Genomic DNA, 21,858 nt, shown 5'->3' with positions numbered 1-21,858 from the left:
TACAGCCAAGGAATGCAGAAGAGCATCTGCAAAAATGTAAAACACGTTGAACTTGAAGCAGATGGGCTACAATAGCAGAGGACCTGTCCCGGAGAGTGTCATTCCCATCAGCTAAGAACAGGAAAATGAGGTTACAAGTTGCAAAGGCTCACCAGAGTTAAGCTTTTCTGGGGAGTATCATTTGGACCAGCTGTGACAGGGTCAGAGACATGAAAACATGGATCCATCCTGCCTGAATACTGAATATGCTTCAGTATTCGAGTGGTAGTGTAGTGGTGTGGAGGATATTTTCTTGGCACACGCTGGGCCCCTTCATAACAGCTGATCATTGATTAAATGCCTCAGCCTGTCTCAGTATTATTGCTGACAATGTCCGTCCCTGTATGGCCACAATATACCCATCTTCTGATAGCTGCTTTCAGCAGAATAATGTCCCCTGTCACAAAGCTTCAAGAAACAAGTTCATTTTTTGATTAATATGGTTACAATAAGTTCACTGTACTCCACAGTCACCAGATCTCAATCCAATAGAGCACCTTTGGGAAACGTTGGAACAGGAGGCTGCTATCGATGATGTGCAGCTGACAAATCTGCAGCAACTATGTAATGAAGTTATATCAACATATACCAAAATCTCTGAGGGATGTTTCCAGCACCTTGGTGAATCTATGCCATGAATAATTAAGGTAATTTTGAAGGCAAAGGGGGGGTCGACCTGTTATTAGCAAGGTATAATTAACACTGTCAGGTGAGTGCATGATAAACATTTGTGTTCTGATGGGATAAGTCTTTATAGGATGACAATGTTGCTCCAGTCCATCAAGTGGAGATATCATCTGAATTTCAGGAGCGGGACCACTCCTCCTTCACACCCCCTCCGGCCTCTGGCTATAACCCCCCCCCCCCCGTTTGTTTTTTTGTCTCTAAGAAAGTTATATTTACAACTTATAAACACCAGACTGTTACACAAAACAGCAAATCTACGAGTGTACCCCTGTGTCACTTCAAAATATTTAAAAAAAAAAGGTTTATATGGTTCAAACAAACTACTGAATAAATTTCATACTTTAAAGTTGATTTCTATATGATCTATATGATCAAACATGTATGATTTGACACTAAGATACAAATTATCTAATTATTTTACTTTGCTGCGATCATCTTGAAAATAGCTTCCATCTTCGAATTATCAAATGACTAATAGGTTTTTATCCAAAGAGTTCAAGATTGTAAGTTCAAGACATTTATTCTAAAGTGGTAACTTCATTCATTTTATTCACTCAGACGCACCCTGACATGTGTGTTCAATCTTATTTACTCTTCAATCTTATCTTCACACATAGTTCTTGATGGCGTAACTGCTACGTGTGGGTGCCTTGGCCAGTGTGTACCCACTAGAGGGGAACCTGTCTCTACGCGGTGGAGAGCTTGTGCACAAAATGGCTCCCCCACAGAACAACAACCCAGATGTCACAAAACCTATGTATATGGCTGCTCCGAGCTCTCTCTTCAGCACCTCAGGGACTCGAGGGTTGTGGAAATCCCTGATGATGGAGTTGGCTGTCCAAGAAACAGGAACTATAGAGGTTAGAGCTGCCAGGCAGAAGATTGCTCCAGAGCTCAGCACCACCCTAGCTTTGATTTGCGGGTGCCCCAGGCAGTTGGTGCAGCGCGCCCCCAAAAGAAAGATGAGGAATGCCAGACATTCCAAAACCAAGCTGATGCAAATAAGGCCACGGGCTGCTTGGAGGTCTGGAGACAGGTCCAGAAGAGCATCGTAGAGCTTACACTGCATCTGACCTGTGTATTCACTGACACAGGTCATCCACAAACCCTCCCAGAACACCTGCATAACCACCAGATGAGTGCCGATGAATGCTGTCACCTTCCACATGGGCAGAGCACAGATCAGAAGGGTTCCAGCGACACCGGTCATTGAAAGGCTGATGCCAAGCTCCTGCAGACCCATGGAGAACTGCAGGAAACACAGAAGGGTGACAATTTATTATTTGGAATAGATGTATGCAACCTTCCTCTTATTACATCCTGAAGAAATGTGAAGAAATATTACATAACTGAAGAAATATGAAGTATAGTACACAAAATATAGTGGCTGATAGATGGTCACATACACATGTAAGTCAGATATTGCAATGCAAATTATCATCATATAGATTAACCCATGTGAAAATATAAACGGTAAATGGCCTGTACTTGTATAGCGCTTTACTTAGTCCCTAAGGACCCCAAAGCGCTTTACACTACATTCAGTCATCCACCCATTCACACACACATTCACACACTGGTGATGGCAAGCTGCCCTGCGGCGCACTGACAGAGGCGAGGCTGCCGGACACTGGTGCCACCTGATCACCACCAGTAGGCAACGGGTGAAGTGTTGCCCAAGGACACAATGACCGAGACTGTCCGAGCCGGGGCGCGAACCGCCAACCTTCCGATTACAAGACGAACTACCAACTCTTGATCAGAACAAAAAATTTTGTTTATTATCTCAAATTTTCTTCTTGGTATGTTTTTGTTTTTTTTTTTTTTTTTTTTTAAATTTCAAGTTATCTTCTCAGACATTTCAGTTAGTGAGTCAAAATTCTGTGATACCTTTTTTGCCATAATAATAATAATAAAATAAAAAATCTCCTGTTCAAAAAGAAAATTGTTTAGTTATTTTCTCGTCGCAAAAACAAGTTTCTATAGTTTCCTGTAAGTGTCTTTTATACGACATCATTTTGGGGTTTTCTGGGCTTATGGTTCACAGACCACCAGATGGCAGTATTTCACTAAAGATAAATGAAGTGATAACGCTTCTTTTAGACGTGTTAATATGATTACAGTAGAGAAACTGTTTCTAAGTAGGCTAATTTACCATCTTATAAATAGCTGTTTCACAGTGAACAGGTTCAGACTTCGAGCTGTCAGTGCTGAATCAGTAATAACCTTATTTAAAAAACAGAATACGTAACGTCCGCTCTCCTTTCCTTCCCCTCACCCCAAACCAGTCACACCTGATTGCTGCCCCTCCCCGAGCCTGGTTCTACTGAAGGCTTCTTCTTGTTAAAAGAGAGTTTTCCCTTCACCTTTTTGCCCTACAATATACAGCAATATACAATATACAGCACCTTGAAGCAACTGTTGTTTTGAGTTTGCGCTATATAAGTAAAATTGAGTTAGAATGAAAATGAATTCAATGAGAATGTTTATGGGATGCTGCAGAAGCTGCTATCACCTTTTGATTTTTATTTATTTATTTTTTTATCTGAGGTGCACTTATTTAAAACCGTATTTTTCTTTAAGTAATGATTTTTTCAGATTTTACATGTGGTAACAATGAGCTGTTAGCTCCCCACACTGAATTATAACAGATTTTTTTTATGTATGTTAGTAAGCTGGTATTAAAGTCTTTCCTCCAAGAGTCTGTTGATACTAATAACCATCTTTATTCCTCTCCTGTATTCATATTAACACAAAATGCCACTGTGGAAAAAATGTGAACATAAACAACAGAGAAAGAGAGGAACAACGGTGAGGGGGTGTGTTGTTTTGAACATCTTTTGCTATTCAGACACCTCCTCCAGACAGTAATTTGACCCCGCCCACTCTCAGATCAGCAGCCTGATAACAAGAGAAAACACTCCTATAGACAGGTAGGGTTGAGAACAAACAACACAAGCATTTTAAATTAAAACCAATTCAAAGTTATTTCTTTTATTCTGAAAAGAGAAATATTTCACATTGACACGAATTTCAAAACACTGAAACAGGTTTACACCCTTTTAGATAACACCAAACTCAGCATGACACAGAGTGATGAATGAAACCACTGAGAGTAAGTCATGGGTTACTAAACTCATCAAGCAGCAGCATTGTTGGTCACTGAGTCACCATTTTTTGTTCCTTGGGTAGTCATTGCTGGTTAGAACTGGACAAACTGGTTCTCTCCGTGTTTATTTCACATCATTCACAGGCCTGTTTTTCAGAAGTATATAAACAAATATCATCAGAGGAAACTCAGGAAAGTTACTATCATTATTATTATTATTATTACTATTATTGGTAATAGTAGTAGTAGCGTTATTATAGCAGAAATGTGCAAATATTATAGTTTAGAAAGATACCTGAATATGACATTTTCAACTGTAAAACATGTAAAACACATTTTTTATACTATAAACTGTTCACGTATACATGTTCATTACAGGAAGTAAAGTAATATCAGATAGGAAGCTTCTTCATTTAAACCGATTCTTGATTAAGGCAAGTGCTTAAATCTGGAGTCAGTACACTGGCTGTCTGGTGTTCCAAATATTTAGGATGGGTTAAATTCATAGAATGAAATTCCCTAAAAAGGATCAGTGAAGGATATCTTAATCCCTCAATCCAAATACAAGTGGTGTAAACTGTATTCCACATTATGCCAAACTGATTTTGTCTTCACAGACATATCCTTATATTTACATTTGTTTGAGTCACTTACTAGTAGAAACATCACATTAGAGTTTCTGTTGAATGAGTAACCAAAACCTATTTGTTATTTTTTTGCTCATTCAGTGAAATCAGGCTGTGACATCAGTGAGATGTGACAGAGCTCAGAGTCATCAATCCGACTGGTTTCGGCAGATTCACTGTTGCAGAGAGGAGCTCTGGAATGTGATACCAGATAAAAATGGACAGACAGCATAACAGGTTGTGTGACTGCAGCGAACACACCCTGTTAAATAAATTCAGAGGAAAGACTCTGAAAAAAAGTAAAGGTTCCAAGTTGTACTAGCTATCAGCTATTTTTGTGCAAAGAAAACTGAACCTTGTGCTACATTAATATAATACTGAAATACTTTTTGTTTTTACACAAGAACACAAATGGTAAATTCTAATTCTAAAGAATGAACCAGCTTGAATCTGTTATCTAGACCACAAGCAGTGAAAGAGAAATAAAAAAAATAACAGGACAATTTTGTGTTGGCTACATTGTACAGGGAGACTTTGCCTCCACACCTAAACAGGTAAATGAGTACAGGGTTGAAAATGGAATCCTGCAGGTGGGGGAATCCTAAAATTGGTTGTAGTGATTCAGCGTGGGGAAAAGAATCACAACACAGTCATTGCTGTTGTGCGTTCTAGTATATTTTCTTTGTCTACAGACTGTGATCAGCTGACCTGTGCTTTTGCTTTTGCTTTGGTGAGGTTTACTGCTCTTTGTGGATAAACTGAATTCAACAAGCTATCTTGGGTGATTTCCATCCCCTACACTGACAGTATACTGTTGATACTGTCGTTATACAAGACAGTATACAGTTGGTGTGAATGAACCTTTGGATTAAATTCAAGTTAATCTCTCTTACACTTATTATAACCTGACACTGACCATGAGGACCACAGCGTCTGTGTATCAGTCCAACACAATATTTTACTGTATATCCATCACAGCATTCCAGGGTAACCTATTTATCAAAGTTAGTTTACCTCAGTTTGTTTCACAACATGAAAAAATATAATTTATCAAAACATCATAAACAGATGTAATGCCTGATTTTGAAAAACAAGGATGTTACATGTTATATGTAAAGACACAGAGCAGTCTTTACATTTAAACATAAGCTCTCTTCTTTCTGTCCTGTTCTGTGACCACAAGACTTCAGCCTATTTATCATATGAGCAAACATAAACACCAGAAATTACTTTTTGGCAGATAATTACACTAGCCCATTTTAATCCCTGAGTCTAGTGCCATAAATGATACAAGAATTATATGGTTAACAGGAGTAAAAGGGAGTAAAAGCAGAAAGCTCACAGAAATACTTAAAATACAGATACCTGAAATTTCAACTTAAGTACAGTTCAAAATATTTGTACTTTGTTACTTTCCACCTCTGCCTTTCAAGAAGCTTTTAGTGTATGTCCAAACACCTAAGGCATCCATACATCCATTTTCTTCACTTATCCAGCTTAGTAAAACATATCTGTGAGCCACAGCTCTAAGTCATTCTATCCAAGGTGTTTTTTATTATTTAAACCAAGGTTTTCATTCTTTATTGATACTGAAGTTTATAAATCTTTGTTGTTTCTGTATTTTATTTTTATTCTTTGACTGTGCTTAGCTGGTGGTTAAATCTATTGTAATTATATGTGTATGTGGTATTAATTTATGCAACCTTTGCTGTAAAAGTGATTTCTAATCTCAAGAATGTATTTTTTCCCTGGTTAAAAAAAAGTTTAAAGATAAAATAAAAATCATTTCATTGTATTGGACATAACATTATAATGTCCCTATATTTTATTTTAAAACGGAACTAAGTGATTTTTAATTCAGATCATTTCACTTGTGGTATTTTATGGGTGTTCTATTTACTCACTGACTAACACACAAAACCAGTTTTATGAAAAAGGCATCACTGGCCAGTCATTGTGTGAAACTGGCTAAACTTGTTTAGAGTTGGCATGATGGAGCTTAAACAACCTGTTGGGTGTTTTTAAGAGTTACCTAATTCGCTGTCCTTTATTAGTTAAGTTATATCACACCTAAGTTACATCTGTACTAACAAAGTATTTTGGGGCAACAAAGCCTAACTCGTTTAACCACCTATGCTCTGTTTATTCTACTGATGAATTCATCTCATCACTGTCAACATAAAGTGGAAGTGTAAATTAAATAAATAATTAAATGAGTAAACCAATTTCTGAGTGATCTAAAAAGACACTTTGACAAAATAATATAATTGAGTAAAATGTTTTATTACGAATCAGTTCAGTAAACAAAAGCAGTGCTTTCATATTGCAGTTGAACAGAGATAATTCTAAATATTCTATACAATATATTCACAATACACTAGTAGTACTATACACTGATTTTCTTGCATAGCATCTTTCAAGCACAGGTTAGAATTCCCACAAGACTTCAGAGATAATAGGGTTTGATACAAGCTCAGTATAAAATAGTTTCATTCAGTCCAGTATTGGGGCCTGCTGGAAGCGCTGTGATTCACACATCTTTGGACTTTTGTCTAAGAAACACAACCTTCATGTCTCTACCAAAGAATTCTGACTTTCACAGAAAGTCAGAATTGTTTACCTCAACACAGAAAGTGATGTATAACTTGTGTTGTTTTTAGAGACTTAGAATAAAGGCGGGTTACTGCAGAAAATTAAAATCATTTATAGTCCTTCTCAGTGGAATCTCAAACATAGGCTCGGCTGGTGGCTATGGACCTGGCACCGCCGTACTTCACTGGATACTCTGGGCTCTCTTTGGGTGGGCAGGAGCTGCACAGGAGTGCACCACCCAGGATTAGAAGTGCAGCTGTGCCCCAGCCAATGTAGAGTGCAGCCCCCATCTCTCTCCTCTGGGCATTTATCAAGGTAGGGTTGTAGAAATTTTGGATGATGGTGTTGGCAGACCAGCATACAGGGATGAGTACAAGCACACCAGCACAGATGAAGACAACTCCAGCAGCAATGGCCACTCTGGATTTGGCACGTTGTTCCTCCACAAAGTTGGTGCACTTTCCCCCAGCAATGCCCAGGATAACTCCCATAAAAGCAACAATGATAGCAATGACCACAAGAGCTCTGGCAGCCTGAAGATCCTGAGGAAGAGCCAGCAGAGAATCATAGATTTTGCACTGCATCTGGCCAGTGCTCTGCATGACACAGTTCATCCATAAACCTTCCCAGATAATCTGCGCCGTCACAATGTTGGCTCCAATGAAGGCTGTGACCTTCCACATAGGCATGGCGCAAATGATGATGGTCCCCAGGAAGCCAATGATGGCTAGGGCAAAGCCCAGCATCTGTCGTCCCATTGACACCATGGTGAGGCTCGAGTCCCTTGGAGATGAACGAAGCAGAGGATTCAAAAGTTTCACAAGCAGTTTGTGAAGTCGAACTAAGACTGTGGCACATTTAAAGGTGCTTCTACTTTGCTGAAGGTGGAGTCAAATTATCCTTCCCTCTGGCCTGAAACCAGTACAGAGACCGATTTACCAGCCCAGCCAGATTCTTCACATTATCTGTAAGCAGACTTGACTAAGTTTCGGTCAGATGCACGTCAGTATGTAAATGAGGTCTGTAAAGATGGTCAAAATTTTTCATTCAAACAATGCTCTGCCATTGGTTAACCATTGGTTGGGCAGGTTACTGGGACATCCGGTTCAGTCACTGGTTTTGGGTTTTAAAAAACAAACAAACATGGGTGTTAGTTTCAACGGATGTCAAGCCATTCTCTAATGAGATACCTCCTAAAATGTCCATTTCCTTAAGGACTGTATCGAAATTGCAATTGCATAGCCTTGAGTCTATGTAATCTGTGGAAATATACATATATACAGTATGATCAATCAATCAATCAACATATATATATTTGTAAAATTCATTTTCATAAATTATTTCATTTTATTAATTTCATTAATTAATTTATTAGAAACATTCTACCAGTTGAGTTGATTTTTTCTAAACACATTTTTCACTCGGTTGATATCACTATCAAGATTTTATATAATTATTAAAGATTTAACTACACTCTTTGTGTTTTCTTTGTGGGTTTTTGTTTGTGAAATTGGGCACTAATTAAAATAAAATTTGTTACTTATCCAGTTATTAAACGTTTATACAGAACCTTTATATTGGCGTTTACATTTCCACCTATGATACACCAATATACAAACATGCAAATTCACTGGGGGATTTGAGCTTGTAAAGTGTTGGGGTTCATTTTTTGTAGATAATAGTTCATGATATTTTTGCAAACAATGACTCCATAAACAGGTAGGTTTCAGGTAAGACAAATATTTTATTGAAATTCATCTGAAAATTTACAAAATAAAGTAGCAGTTACAGACAAGAAGCACACTGCAAAATCTGTAGTGTATAACAGGGAAATAAATATATCAGACAGTGATTTCCTTGTGAAAAGCAATGCAGCGTTCAGCACACACAGATTCCTTTTACATCAAAGCTTCACAATCTTAAAGGTAAAATTATGTGGAGATCATATTATTAAAAAAGCATATTCTAAACATTAATCATAATCGAAGTTTGCAGCAATTAAGTCTGTTTGTTTTACATCAGTGTATTAGAATAATACCGTCTATGCAACTCGTAATTTGATGTGATTGTATTTTCCAGTGGTCATTTGAAAGTCCAGCAGCTGTCAGGGCGAGTTTTTCAGTCTGTCCTTGATCTTTTCCTTCATTTTTATAGATATTGTGAAGCAGGATATGAGGCTGGTGCTGCATATGGCTTGCTGGGAGCATAACCACCTGCGACTGTGTATGGTTGGTTGGATGGTGGAGCATACACACGGCCATACGCGGCTGAGTTTGGTCTTGAATAAGCATACACTGGTTGTTGGTAGCTAGGGTATCCATACATTTGTTTTTGAGGAGGACAGGAGGTTGTTAGAATGATCCCACCGATTAGAAGTAATACAGTTGAGCCCCAACCAATGTAGATAGCAGCTCCAATCTCCCTTTTCTGTGTTGCTATAGTCAAGGGGTTCTCAAAGTCTGAGATGGTGAAAGCTGCAGACCAGCAGACGGGGATTAAGATCAGGATGGCAGAAACAATGATGAGACAGCCGCTTATGATCACCACATTTGCCATTGATGCGTCTTTTTCCAGGCAGCTGGTACACTTGGCTCCGACGAATGAGATGATAAAGCCGATGAATCCGAAGACAAGGGAGATGATGACCAGCGCTCGGGCAGCCTGCAGATCACTCGTGAGGGTCAAGATAGAGTCATTCAGCTTGCACTGCATCTGTCCAGTACTTTGCATCACACAGTTCATCCACAGACCATCCCATACAATTTGGCCTGAAACAATGTTGGCTCCGATGTAAGAGGTCACACGCCACATGGGGATCCCGCAGGCCACTGCCACCCCAATAAGGCCTATGAAGCTTATAACCTGACCTGCCGTTTCCTTGCCAATCCTCCCCATTGTCTAGCAGCTTCGTCTACGCCAGGAGAGGAAAGTCTTTTGGTGGACAGGTTCAATTGCGAAGTGACACAGCTCTGTTTTTTGTGAGAGAATGTGAAGGAGGAGGGCAGTCCTGTTGTCAGATGAGTTCCTCTGGCCAAACAAGATTCCTTTGCTTCTAAAGCTGAAGGAGTGCCACAGATTTTTTTAAAGAGTGCCTGCCTTTTGTTTTTGAAAAACACAGTTTCATATGCAGATCTTTTTTCACGGTGATTATCAGCCTATTGATTGGAGTAACAATCACTTATTAACTTTAAAGTACCCAACACTAACGTATGCCCCCACCTTCACACATCTCCTCCTTCTCTCTCTCACACACACACACACACACGCACACATACACACACACACACACACACACACACACACACACACACACACACACACACACACACACAAAGAGAAAGAGATAATTAGCCTAAAGCTGATGTAAAATTAAACAGCATGCTCACAGTGCTTGCTTAAAAAAACACACCCAGTGTCACATACAGATGGTTTCCTCACGGTGATCATAAGCATGTTGGATGAAACAATCACTTGTCAAGTTTAAAGTACCTGAAACTAGCTTAATCTGGAATGCCCCTTCCCCATCCTTCACTGCCCTCATTGCAGCCCCCCCCCCACCCACACACACCCACACACACACACACACACTATAGCTAAGTAACTTGAAGATAAACTGATACCTGGGAATTAGTTTTAAATGTTCAGCTCTAAATTCACATAGAACTTGCTCGAGGTGGTATGGCCATAAGCTAAAATGAAATACTTAGTTGAATTATATTTAATTTCATCTATTTATTTTATTTAACACAATCTTCAGTATTTTTTTGAGATTATCTAAGTCTCTGTTATTTTATTTTATTTTTTTATTTCTTCCTTTAATTTATTTAAGGAATAACTAATCTGACATGCTGCTTCTCTCAGTGTTCTGATTCAGTAATTGAATTATCAGCTATCATTTTTTAAAATTACAACTAGAATGAAAACTTTTTAAAAACAAAGATATGACTAAAGTGATGAGGCACAAACCAAACACATTTAGACAAACAATGGCGGCTGCCTGTAGTTATTCTTCTCCAATAGCTGCTTGTTTCCTGGAATTTGAAAATATATCCTGTCTGGCAATCTGACAGATGATGAAAAGGGAACATACAGAAACTGGATTATTTGTTTCAGCTTTGATAATAATCACATAAAAGGAATGGGATAAAATACAGCTGATGCTGATACTTTAAAGAAGAACCATAACGTCCCATGACCGAGATGTCTGTTGGGTAAAAACAAAGTGCTCACATGTTATACCAGTTACCCGATACTGCTCTGCCAGCCATTTTCACACTTTCGCTTGTTAGTAGAACACACCTCTTTCTTATGGAGTGATATATAATTATAGTTTTTATAAAAATTTTAAACTAAAGCTTGTTAATACATCAGTGGGTGCATTTAAGTTCTAAAAAAACCCCTCTCTGTGTCATATTACAGCTATTGCACACATTCATAGTTTTATTATATTCTAATTATTTCAGTATTTATCTGTGGTATAATTCAAGGAACACTGACATGCAAAATAGTTTATCAGAGTAATGATGTACTTAATCTGCTCCTTAATTACAGTAAGAGGATTGTGTACTTGCCTCACCTTTTGCTTGACCTTCATTTTACTACTCCTCAACATTAATTTGTCTCCATAATATATTTTACACACCAAAATTTGACCAAAATAAAAAGCAAGAATTCAGAATGAAGTTCAGTTTATTTACAGAGCAGAAACGTTACAAGCGATCACCAATAGAAAAATGGAGAGAAGTCATTTTGATAATCTCTCCATGTGGGATTTTCAGGGTTTTGAAAAGCGCATTACAACATATGAAAATACATACAAGGCAAAAAAGAGTGTTTTGCAAAAGAAAACAATTTTAAAGGCACACGTAATATTTCTTGAGTAGCAGTTATATATGTGCTGATGTGAGATAAGATATTAATGATATCCAATATAATTTGTCATTGATAGAAATCTGACTTTAAAATTCACATTGCTTGATCAAAATTATGCTACAAATCCCAGAAATTTTAAACACAGTTACATTCCAGTACAACTTAGACATTTCAAAAGTCCCTTTCACAGAATACTTGGTGGTGGTATCTAGGGAAAGTATTTTACACCAATCCTTTTGAGAAATCATATAAGGAACAGCACAGCAGTAACAATAATAATATTTCTTCATTCAGATGAGACAATGAATCAGTTTACTCAGTCTCAAAGCCCTGCTGGTACCTCCAAATGGAATGCAGCCATTGTTTATGATATTAGCTTTACATGTTTGGTACAACATAATGTCCGATATGGGAAAAATCACCCTTACAACCACACAAACCACAACCAAACCTCACCGTTCAAGCAGTAGTTTTTAAACCATATTTACATTGAAATCTTGAATATATGGAAAATTGAATCTGTAATTTCCTACTGTTGCCATTTCTGTGACCTTGAGAGTCCACATGAAAATGGAATACCACCTTAAACATATTCTCTTGATGTGGAGACTGACTTTCCAGGTGCATATTTAGGCACGTAGTGGGGGCGCTCATGTTTAGGTGGACAGTTCCAGCACAGGAGCCCCCCTCCCATTAAGAGCAACGCAGTAGCGGCCCAGCCGATATACAGCGCAGATCCCAGCTCATATCTCTGGAGATTCATCATCATTGGGTTATAGAAATTGGTGATGACGGTGTTGGCAGACCAACAGACTGGAATGAGGCAGAGAAATCCAGAGATGATGAACAGAACCCCAGAACAGATGCAAACTTTTGCTTTGGCTTGCTCCTCTTCGATGCAGTTAGTACATTTTCCACCAGCAACTGACAAGATCAGTCCAAAGACTCCAACCAGGATTGAGATGACAATCATGGCACGAGCAGCCTGTAGGTCAGATTCCAAAGCCAGCATAGAGTCATACACCTTGCACTGCATCTGGCCTGTACTTTGCACCACACAGTCCATCCACAAGCCCTTCCAGAAGGTTTGAGCTGTGACGATGTTGGCACCGATAAAAGCAGTAACCTTCCACATGGGTAAGCCGCATGCTACGATGTCCAAGAGCCAGCCAACTATAGCCATTGCTATACCAGTGATCTGAATCCCCTGAGAAACCATCTTGTCGTGTTAATTTCTCATACATTAAAGTCAAAAAGAGCGCAAAGGAAATGCTGTAAGCTTGTGCTCAAAGTTTGTTGTGTGAAATAGAAGGGACACAGACATAAGGGTGTGTGATACCACAGTCGTCAACTGCTATTGGCTAGATGAGAGTTTACACATAAACAGACCCAGTGACCTTCATTATTGCTGACCTGCTGGAAATCCAGAGTTCCAAGGTTAGATACAACATGAAAAAAGCCAAAAACAATCATTTTTACTGTCTTTTAATTACAAAAACTTTTGGGGTTGGAATAGAAAGGGCATTAGGAGTAAAAATGTGGAATCAAATATGCTAAGCTACGCCAAGCTGTTTAAAACCTTTTTATTTTCTCAGACTTTTAACAGAATATTCTTGGTTTAGCAAGCACAATCTTATTTATTTCTATTATTGTTTAGTTAGTGATGTTTTTAATGAGGGTTATGTTTTTATTGTGTTGATTCAGTTACTTTAAACTCTATGTATATTTTGTATAGCCTGTACAACATTTTGGTCAATTGAGATTGTTTTAAATATGCTACAAATGTCATGGTCTTTCTGTCAGGGGTCCAGGATTTTGAGTTTTTGAGATATTTAAGTTTTCTTTAGTTTTGTATCTGTGTATTATGGCTCTGTATTCTGTATTGTTGATATTTAGTTTCTGTTATTTGTTAGAGTTTATGGCAGGGGTCTCAAACTTGAACGAGCTGTGGGCCACTGCTGGCACTGTCATCTCATGTGAGGGCCACTTTAGTGTTCAAGTAGTACAACAAACAAAGAAGAAAAGACCCGCAAATATTTCCAAAAATGAAATGTTTTGTTTGTTTTTTAAAATTTCAAATATTGTATAACAAGACAAAACTGCAAATGTAAATGCACATTTTTCTTTCCTCACTCATAACTAACTGAAGCCTTTTGTTGAGCTGCCAAATAAACAAATTTGCACTCTCTTTCTGGCCAGACACGTGGCAGCACTTCTGCTATAATTTGTTTTGTATTAAACAAAATAAAAATGCAGACATGAGTGTACACATTAGTTTTTGAGTGCTAGTGAAAATTGTTTTTATTTACAAATAACTCTCTCACTCACACAGCCAATCCCTCAACATGTTTGTACTCTCTATCATATTGCCTTGACATGAAAAAAGCACTGTGGCATGGTTGCTAGCACTGTTGCCTCACAGCAAGAAGGTCCAAAGTTCAATTCCACCACCATCAGGCTGGGGTTTTTCTCTGTGGAGTTTGCATGTTCTCTCTCCGGGAACTCCGGCTTCCTCCCACAGTCCAAAGACGTGCAATTAGTGGGATGAGGTTAATTGGAAACTCTAAAACACACCCATAGGTGTGAATGTGAGTGCGAAGGGTTGTCTATGTGTTAGCCTTTCGACAGACTGGTGACCTGTCCAGCGTGTACCCTGCCTCTTGCCCTAAGACAGCTGGGATAGGCTCCAATGCCCCCCATGACCTGGAAAAAGGAGGAGTGGATGGATGGATGAAATAATATTTTGCTTTTTAAAGAACTTATTTTAACATTGCACTCAACAACAAACAAATCCTCCCTGACAAAAAAACACAACTACAAGGCCCAAATTGTGTTATATTTCTTCATGCCAATATACAGGCAAGTAGGAGTTATGTGGGCCGCAAGTGGCCTCAGGGTTTGAGACCCCTGATTTATGGGCTTTATTGCCTTATAGCTGATACAATTTCATGTTGGTGCTAATTCATGACTTTAGTTCTGGGTTTTGAGTGTTTATGACTTCCTTCTAGTTTTGAGATTTAATTTATATATTTGAGCTCCATAGCCTTCTTTTTATAATGTTAGTTTTACTTTCCTTGTTATCTGACTTTAGTTCCTCTACTGCTTTAGTTTGGCCATAGGTTTGTTAATCCTCTTTTGTGTTCCCATTCTGTTCCTGCTGTCTTGTCTCCCTGTTTATTTATCTTCTGTCTCTGTGACAAGTTCATATGTGTGAGTGTTGGTCTCAGCGTTAGCAATTTCCCGTTTTATTTTCATGTTTTCTTGTCACTTGTGTTTTGTATTTAGTTCTGCTTCCCTTGCCTCATCATCTGTGATTAGTTTCAGATGTCCTCTCAACTATTTCCTGTCCCCTGGTTGTCCTGTGTGTATTTATTGTCTCTGTTTCTTCTTGTCCTTTGTTCTTTGCTCCTTCATGGCTGTGATCTTCCTTTGTATTTGTTTTTTTGGAAGATTCATACTGTCATGATCCGGAGTCTGCAACTCCGTGTTTATTCTGTGGTTTTGTTTATTTGGGGTTTCTTGTACGTTCCTTGTTCACGTTTCATGTTCCTATGTTCTGTGTTCTCCAGTCTGTGTGAAGTTTGTGTGTTGTGTGATTGCGTGTATGTGTTTCCTGTTTTATTGTGAAGGTCTGCGTCTTATGTGAGTGTTTTCAGTTTGCCTCCCTTGTCTCGTCACCTTAATCACTCCCAGCTGTGTCCCCCACCTGTGTGTAATCTCCCTGTGTTCTCTGAGTGTATTTAAGTGGTGTCTTCTGTCTTTGTAGTTGCTGGTTCGTCTGTGTTTTTCCCCTCGGTCTTCCTGTGCATTCTCCCCGCGTTGATCTCCCCTGCAAAGGTACTCTCTTTCGTGTTCTGGTTTTGTTGTTTAAGTTTTAGTTTTTCCCAGTTTAGAGTATTTTCAGTTCTGTTTCTTGCCACCCCTTCTTTGTGTTGTACTCCACCCCTTTGGTTATTAAAACTCACTCACAACTACGCAGTCTGCATCTTGGGTCCGTTTATATTCACACACGGCCTGCCTCGGCACCCCATGACACATACCTTTAGAATAGTTGTTCCTGCAGTTACTTTACAGTTTGTCTTCCAAGTCCTGCAATTTAGATCCATCTCTTGTATCCCACATGACAATAAATAAACTCGTCTAACATACGTCTAATGTTTAAATACCTGGGACTCTCCACTATTTGGATTTAGAATTGAAAAAACCCTTGAATGAGAGGTGAAACATCTTCAAGAAACTTAAAGACGTCCAATCACAAGCTCCTTACCATGACCTGGATGACTGAGAACCTTATTTGCCATGTATATGCACACAAGCACTGCAGTGTAAATAAATCTCAACAATGTAAGCAACACAATATATATATATATATATATACACACACACACACACACACACACACACACGTGTCAATATATACATGTACACATGCATACACAAACATACACAAAGCTGTGTAAACCAACCATAAACCATAAATCTTTAATCAGATAACTGAGTAACTAACCTTGTTTGTTTACACAATATTAAACCTTTTCAAGAGGATGTATTGAATTTTTAGGTTTAATAGATTTTTTAAGGTTAAAATGCTACTGTCTGACTGAGTCAGTTTTTTTTTTTGTCTCACTTGGCAGTCAGACAAAAAACTGCAAGATGTGATATCTTCTTTGCAGCAAGAGGCAGTGTTGGCCAAGTAATTACTTGGAAAGGAAACGTTTCACCAAAGAGTCACTCAGAGGAAGGAGTTTTGGAGGGAAAAGAAACAGCTTAAAAAAAAAATACAGTGCTGTGAAAAGTATTTGCCCCCTTCATGATTTCTTACTTTTTGCACATTTTTAACACTCATATCGGGCCATCAGTTTGTGTCCTGAAGCTCAAGCACAACTGGGTTATGCAGAAGGCCAATGATTTGAAATACACCAGTAAGTCCACCTATGAATGACTAAACAAACGGTCGTTTTCTTTTTCCCCTTAATAAGTGAAACCAATATTTAAAAACTACTTTTGTAGTTACTTGAGTTTTTTTGACTATTAGTAAAATTTATTTGATGATCTAAAACATGATCCAATGATCTGAAAGCATGATGAATATGCAAAAACTAATAAATCAAAAAGGGGCAAATACTTTTTCATAGCACTGTACTGTTTTTTTTAAAGTACATTGAAGAAATCTTTAAGCTGCTCATGCATCTATTAAAGAATTACAATACGAAAGAATTTACATAAAAATTAATCATGTTTCCTAGTAGTAATTTGATAAATGTGTTATCTATTTATCATATTCTTTTTAAGAAATATGGATTTAAATGATGATATTATATTACATTTAATTATATTATATTATATTGTTTTGTTATGTGTATAAGATTGGAGGTAACCCTTTTACTTTTGTCTGCTTGGACTCTTTTTTAGCTAACAAAAAAGAAACACTTATTTAGTTATATAAACTCAAACATGGTTATGGGTGGTGTGTTGTAAGACAGAGTGTTACCTCATATCTTCTTTCATAAGACTAAATTTAATCTTAACATTAAACAGTTTTAATTAAAAAAACAAAATAAAACAAAATTCACAAAATATGTTGGTTGAGCAGTGGTTAAAACACATCTTTATTTACAGTTTCAAATATCCATGAATAAAAAACACACTGAAAATGCATTATATGCAAAAGTAACAAATGGATAATATCAAAGCAAAATGAATGAATGAAAAATACAACAAATCCAAGTAACATGATGAACTTTACTCCATTACCCATGTTAGCATTTTGTGACTCCACAGTGTGGCACATTGTGTGCACCACACCCAGTTTTGGGGTGTGGCGGCTTTTTTTTTCTTAGCTATTATGAAACAATTGTGATGAAAATAATGCAGGTAAATCAGTACAAAGCTATTTAAATTTAAACTGTGAACACAATAGAAATATTGAAATATTTAAAGTGTCAACATGAATTAATATCATTTGGCCACAAGGCATTAGAATCATGTCTTTTTTTAGTCTCTTGGCTTTCTCAGTGCTCCCTTTTCCTTGTTTCTCCTCAAACATAGCCCTTGTTTGCAGCTGGGGCAGATGAACGGGGAGCTGAGTACTTGGCAGAGTAGTTGTCCTTGGGAGGGCAGTTAGCACAGAGCAATGCACCACCGATGATGAGGAGGCCTCCTGCTCCCCAGCCAATGAACAGTGAAGCTCCCAGTTCCTTCTTCTGAGAGGCATTGAACATTGGATTGTAGAATTCCTGTATGGTGGTGTTTGCTGTCCAGCACACTGGGACAAGGCACAAAACACCTGCAATGATGAAGACCACCCCAGCTGCAATGCCAATTTTGGATTTTGAGCCCTCATCCTCCACACAGTTGGTGCACTTCCCTCCTGCCATGGCCAGCAGGATGCCAATGATACCAATCAGGATGGCGATGATAGTAAGGGCTCGAGCAGCCTGGAGGTCTGAAGACAGGGCCAGCATTGAATCATAAACCTTGCACTGCATCTGGCCTGTGCTCTGGACTACACAGGTCATCCAGATGCCTTCCCATGTAGTTTGAGCTGTGACAATGTTCTGGCCGATGAAGGCTGTAACTTTCCACTGAGGTAAAGCACATATAACAATGACCCCAATCCAGCCAATAATGCACAGGGCAGTGCCCAGCATCTGCAAAGCAGCTGAAACCATATTTCCTCAGAGAATTTCTTGCAGTGTTTCAAAAAAAAGTCCAAAAAATTAGTCTTGCTTGAGAGATCCCCAAGTGTAAATGTTTGAATAAGGTTGAAAGCGACCTTTTTTATACTTAACTGAGGAGGGGCTTGACACATGCAAAATTGCACAGAGCTGTGACGTCCTTACTGCTCTCAGCCCTACTCTCAGCCCCAAACATGTTTCATCATGTCAGTTTTGGTCTCAGTTGGGTAATTGTTGCAGGTGGAAGAGCCACCTTATGACTTACAGGTGTGGCAGATAAATGTTCCCATAAAAGATATATTGCCCATAAAAGAACATTTTCTATCCTCTTTTTTGTGTTTTCTGTTGTGTTGTAGTAACACTTACTGAAACTACTTTGCTGCTGTCAAATAACAATCATGCATATTCAAAATGTCAGAATTTGAGGAACTATGAAAAGAACAGCTTTCCTAACTGGTTCCTAAATATACAGACTGAATTGTTATACCTTTTTTAGTAAACTGAACCTTTTTTTTGGTACTGATGATCATCACAAGTCAGTATAAAAGACTCACTGAAAACAAGCTATTTCTCAAATGCAAAAACCCCTCAGGTAAGGGGGGAAAAAATCCTTACTGTCCTAATAATATAAACAAATTTTAATAATAGTTTATCTGAATTGAATAATTGTTGAAATGTACATTAGTTGACTCAAAATTTGCTCCTAAAACAGCTGTTTAAAAAAGAACTGATAATGTTTTTTTATACGCTTTAAACTATGCAGGTGTACTCACACCATTCTTATCATTCTTATTCACAGCACACATGCCCTGTTTGGTAGTACTGAATGTAAAGAACATATTACATGCTATTACATGCTGTTGTGATCACACAAATTCAAACAAGCCAAGTCACAAAGTCTATGAAAATATTTATACAGTGAGTAAAAATGATTGCTTTGTTATTAACCTTCTCCTACAGCCACAAAAAAGAAATTTATATTAGCTCGCATGAAAAGAGTAGGTCAAAAAAGATTAAAGCTGACCTTGCAGTGATGTCAGTTCTTGAAATATGAATACTTGCAGCTCCTACAGGATGTCTTCAGAGAAAATATATATACTTTGCAGTCCAGGTCCCACTTGACTTACTGATACTTTTCCACAGCGTCACAACACATCAGGATTGAGATGTTAGGGAAAATGCAAACACCAGGAACAGTGATTTCAGGTGAGAGACTATTGCTAAAAGAGGGCATAGTGAGCGGGGGCTAAGGGAGGTAGTGGGAGAATCAGATTGTCCACCAAATGAATAGAGGCAGTGTTTTAGAGCCAGAACTACGGTTAGGACCATAATACCTCTATTTTTTCCAAGGTAGGATCATTAAAGGTACTTGAGCCTGGCTATGGAGATTAGGTTCCAGACACAAGGAGGCTGGGAGGAATTTTCACAATTAAGACTCTGAGGAGAGATTTTTCAGGACTAGATTAGTCCTGATAGGCCTTAGAGGCTGCAATCATGTACCTGATGTCTCCTTGCGTCAATAAAAAAAAAAATTCTTATAAGTATGTAACATGACTTTAAGATTCAGATGGAGAATAAAGTGAAGATGCAGCTGTTAACATTTTTAAATGCTTTTTAAGTGTTTTTTGTTTAAAAAAAATACTGCTAAGAAATACTGCCAAGATTTGACATGCCAAAGTAATTAAACTGTGCTTGAAAAGCATAACGATACGTAAGTTTCCCTACTGAGGCATCCATGCAAAAGCCAACAGTACAAATTTTGATGCAACAGGTAAGAGCCTTGAATACATGAACGGTGGGAAAATGACAAAGGGAGTTGTCTGAAACAAGCCCAGACTTCACAGTAACGGCTGCCTTTGGTTGTTTTTCAGGTGCCCAACCCTTCAGTCAAACTTTAAGGGCTGTGATGCAAAGCAATGAACAAAATAAAAATGTGCAGATAAGGGTTTGTGTGTCATTTGAAATGTTGTAAGGGCCATAAGCTTAGTCTGTAAAACTGTAAAACACTTCTTTAGTGTTTGCACCCGTATTGAAGGCTTTCAGGATTTTCATGTATACTGGATTATATTAATTTACTTGTATCTCTGATATTAATTTGTAGTTTATAGCTTATTCAATTTTGAGTAAATCTGTTTGAATTCTATAGATGGAAACAAGTTACAATTATAATAGTAATAAAAATAAGTAATAGTATCAATTTTATTTAAAAATAAAATAAAAATGAAAACTTAAAAGTACCAAGTGTAACCCTTGTTTATCTCAAGAATTTACAAGGACATCCCGCAATGAGTTAACCAGTAAACTACAGGGAAGTGTTTACTGGTTGCTATGGAAAAAGTTATATTTTCTGACGTAAGGGAAATGGCTACACTTTTTGGGATTTTCATCAGATAAAACGGTGGTTTGTTTGTGTCTGTATGAAATCATCACAGGGGGCCCTGAGGCAGTTCTTCAGGTACAGTCACAGTTTCAGTGGATAATTTTGGCACGACATTGCGTGCCGCTCAGTGACTCACTCATCTTTGGCCGTGTCTCATTATCACATGGCACCAACAGAAACTTGAAATCTTTGAAAGTCTAACAAAAAAGAGCCTTTTAGGACCCTGAAATTATAACATCCACCATAAATTACACCTGTTAATATTTACTGTTAGGAGGCAGTGGTTTAGAATCACACTCTTAGCAGAATGCATTCTGTATATGTGTGTGTGTGTTGCTATGAGCTGTGGTCTTTTGCTTGTTTTATCTGTTATTTGGAGCTCACTGAAGTCAGGTTGTTGACAGTAGCACTCCTGATATCCCCTTAATATTGTGGCTTAAGCAATGAAGGAGGAGACAGAGTTTTCCTTTTTGACCTGTATTTCCTGGGTTCCGCACACTGCTCAACTACAGGAACACAGCTTTATTGGCACCACCCCCAAACAGAACAGTCATTAGAGGTCATTAATTGGTACAGCAATCTCAATCATGGTGGACATTGCTAGCCACACTCAGTACAAACTGCTTACTGAGACTTAGCCTGCTTCAATATATTTTTAGAATTAAGAAAAATTAATCTTCCTTCTCTATTCAGAGACATGACAACAGGTTATTTAGTTTTAATACAATAATTCATTGAGCATTGCAATTAAATACAAAGCACCAAATTACACACAAAATTAATTAATGGCTATTCAAAAGGTAGAGGCTGCTTGCAGCTGGTGTTAGAAAAAAGAGAGCAATAGTGTTGCTCTGTTTATGTTGCCAAATAAACAAA

At 38.0% G+C, this 21,858-nt stretch overlaps 5 protein-coding genes across 5 annotated transcripts; all 5 read right to left on the bottom strand.

Moving 5' to 3' along the window:
• Window positions 1-962: 962 nt before the first annotated feature.
• Window positions 963-19,739, bottom strand: cldnj (claudin j). Its single transcript, XM_003459443.3, has 2 exons — window positions 19,627-19,739; window positions 963-1,975 (listed from the first exon to the last, which is right to left on the bottom strand). Exon 2 carries the CDS (start codon window positions 1,967-1,969, stop codon window positions 1,334-1,336), a length of 636 nt encoding a protein of 211 aa, XP_003459491.1. The 5' UTR covers window positions 1,970-1,975; window positions 19,627-19,739; the 3' UTR covers window positions 963-1,333.
• LOC100692042 (claudin-like protein ZF-A89) lies at window positions 6,724-7,973 on the bottom strand. Its single transcript, XM_003459444.4, has one exon. The coding sequence runs from the start codon at window positions 7,818-7,820 to the stop codon at window positions 7,188-7,190; it is 633 nt and encodes a 210-aa protein (XP_003459492.1). The 5' UTR covers window positions 7,821-7,973; the 3' UTR covers window positions 6,724-7,187.
• Window positions 8,782-10,045, bottom strand: cldnf (claudin f). Its single transcript, XM_003459445.4, has one exon. It carries the CDS (start codon window positions 9,946-9,948, stop codon window positions 9,202-9,204), a length of 747 nt encoding a protein of 248 aa, XP_003459493.1. The 5' UTR covers window positions 9,949-10,045; the 3' UTR covers window positions 8,782-9,201.
• LOC100692582 (claudin-4-like) lies at window positions 11,725-13,260 on the bottom strand. The gene has a single exon (XM_003459446.4). The coding sequence runs from the start codon at window positions 13,142-13,144 to the stop codon at window positions 12,509-12,511; it is 636 nt and encodes a 211-aa protein (XP_003459494.1). The 5' UTR covers window positions 13,145-13,260; the 3' UTR covers window positions 11,725-12,508.
• Window positions 17,505-18,689, bottom strand: LOC100692852 (claudin-4). Its single transcript, XM_003459447.5, has one exon. The coding sequence runs from the start codon at window positions 18,594-18,596 to the stop codon at window positions 17,964-17,966; it is 633 nt and encodes a 210-aa protein (XP_003459495.1). The 5' UTR covers window positions 18,597-18,689; the 3' UTR covers window positions 17,505-17,963.
• Window positions 19,740-21,858: the final 2,119 nt, after the last annotated feature.

Source organism: Oreochromis niloticus, linkage group LG14 (assembly GCF_001858045.2).
Source record: "Oreochromis niloticus isolate F11D_XX linkage group LG14, O_niloticus_UMD_NMBU, whole genome shotgun sequence".
Classification (NCBI taxonomy): domain Eukaryota; kingdom Metazoa; phylum Chordata; class Actinopteri; order Cichliformes; family Cichlidae; genus Oreochromis; species Oreochromis niloticus.
This window is presented reverse-complemented; position numbering and strand designations above follow the sequence as displayed.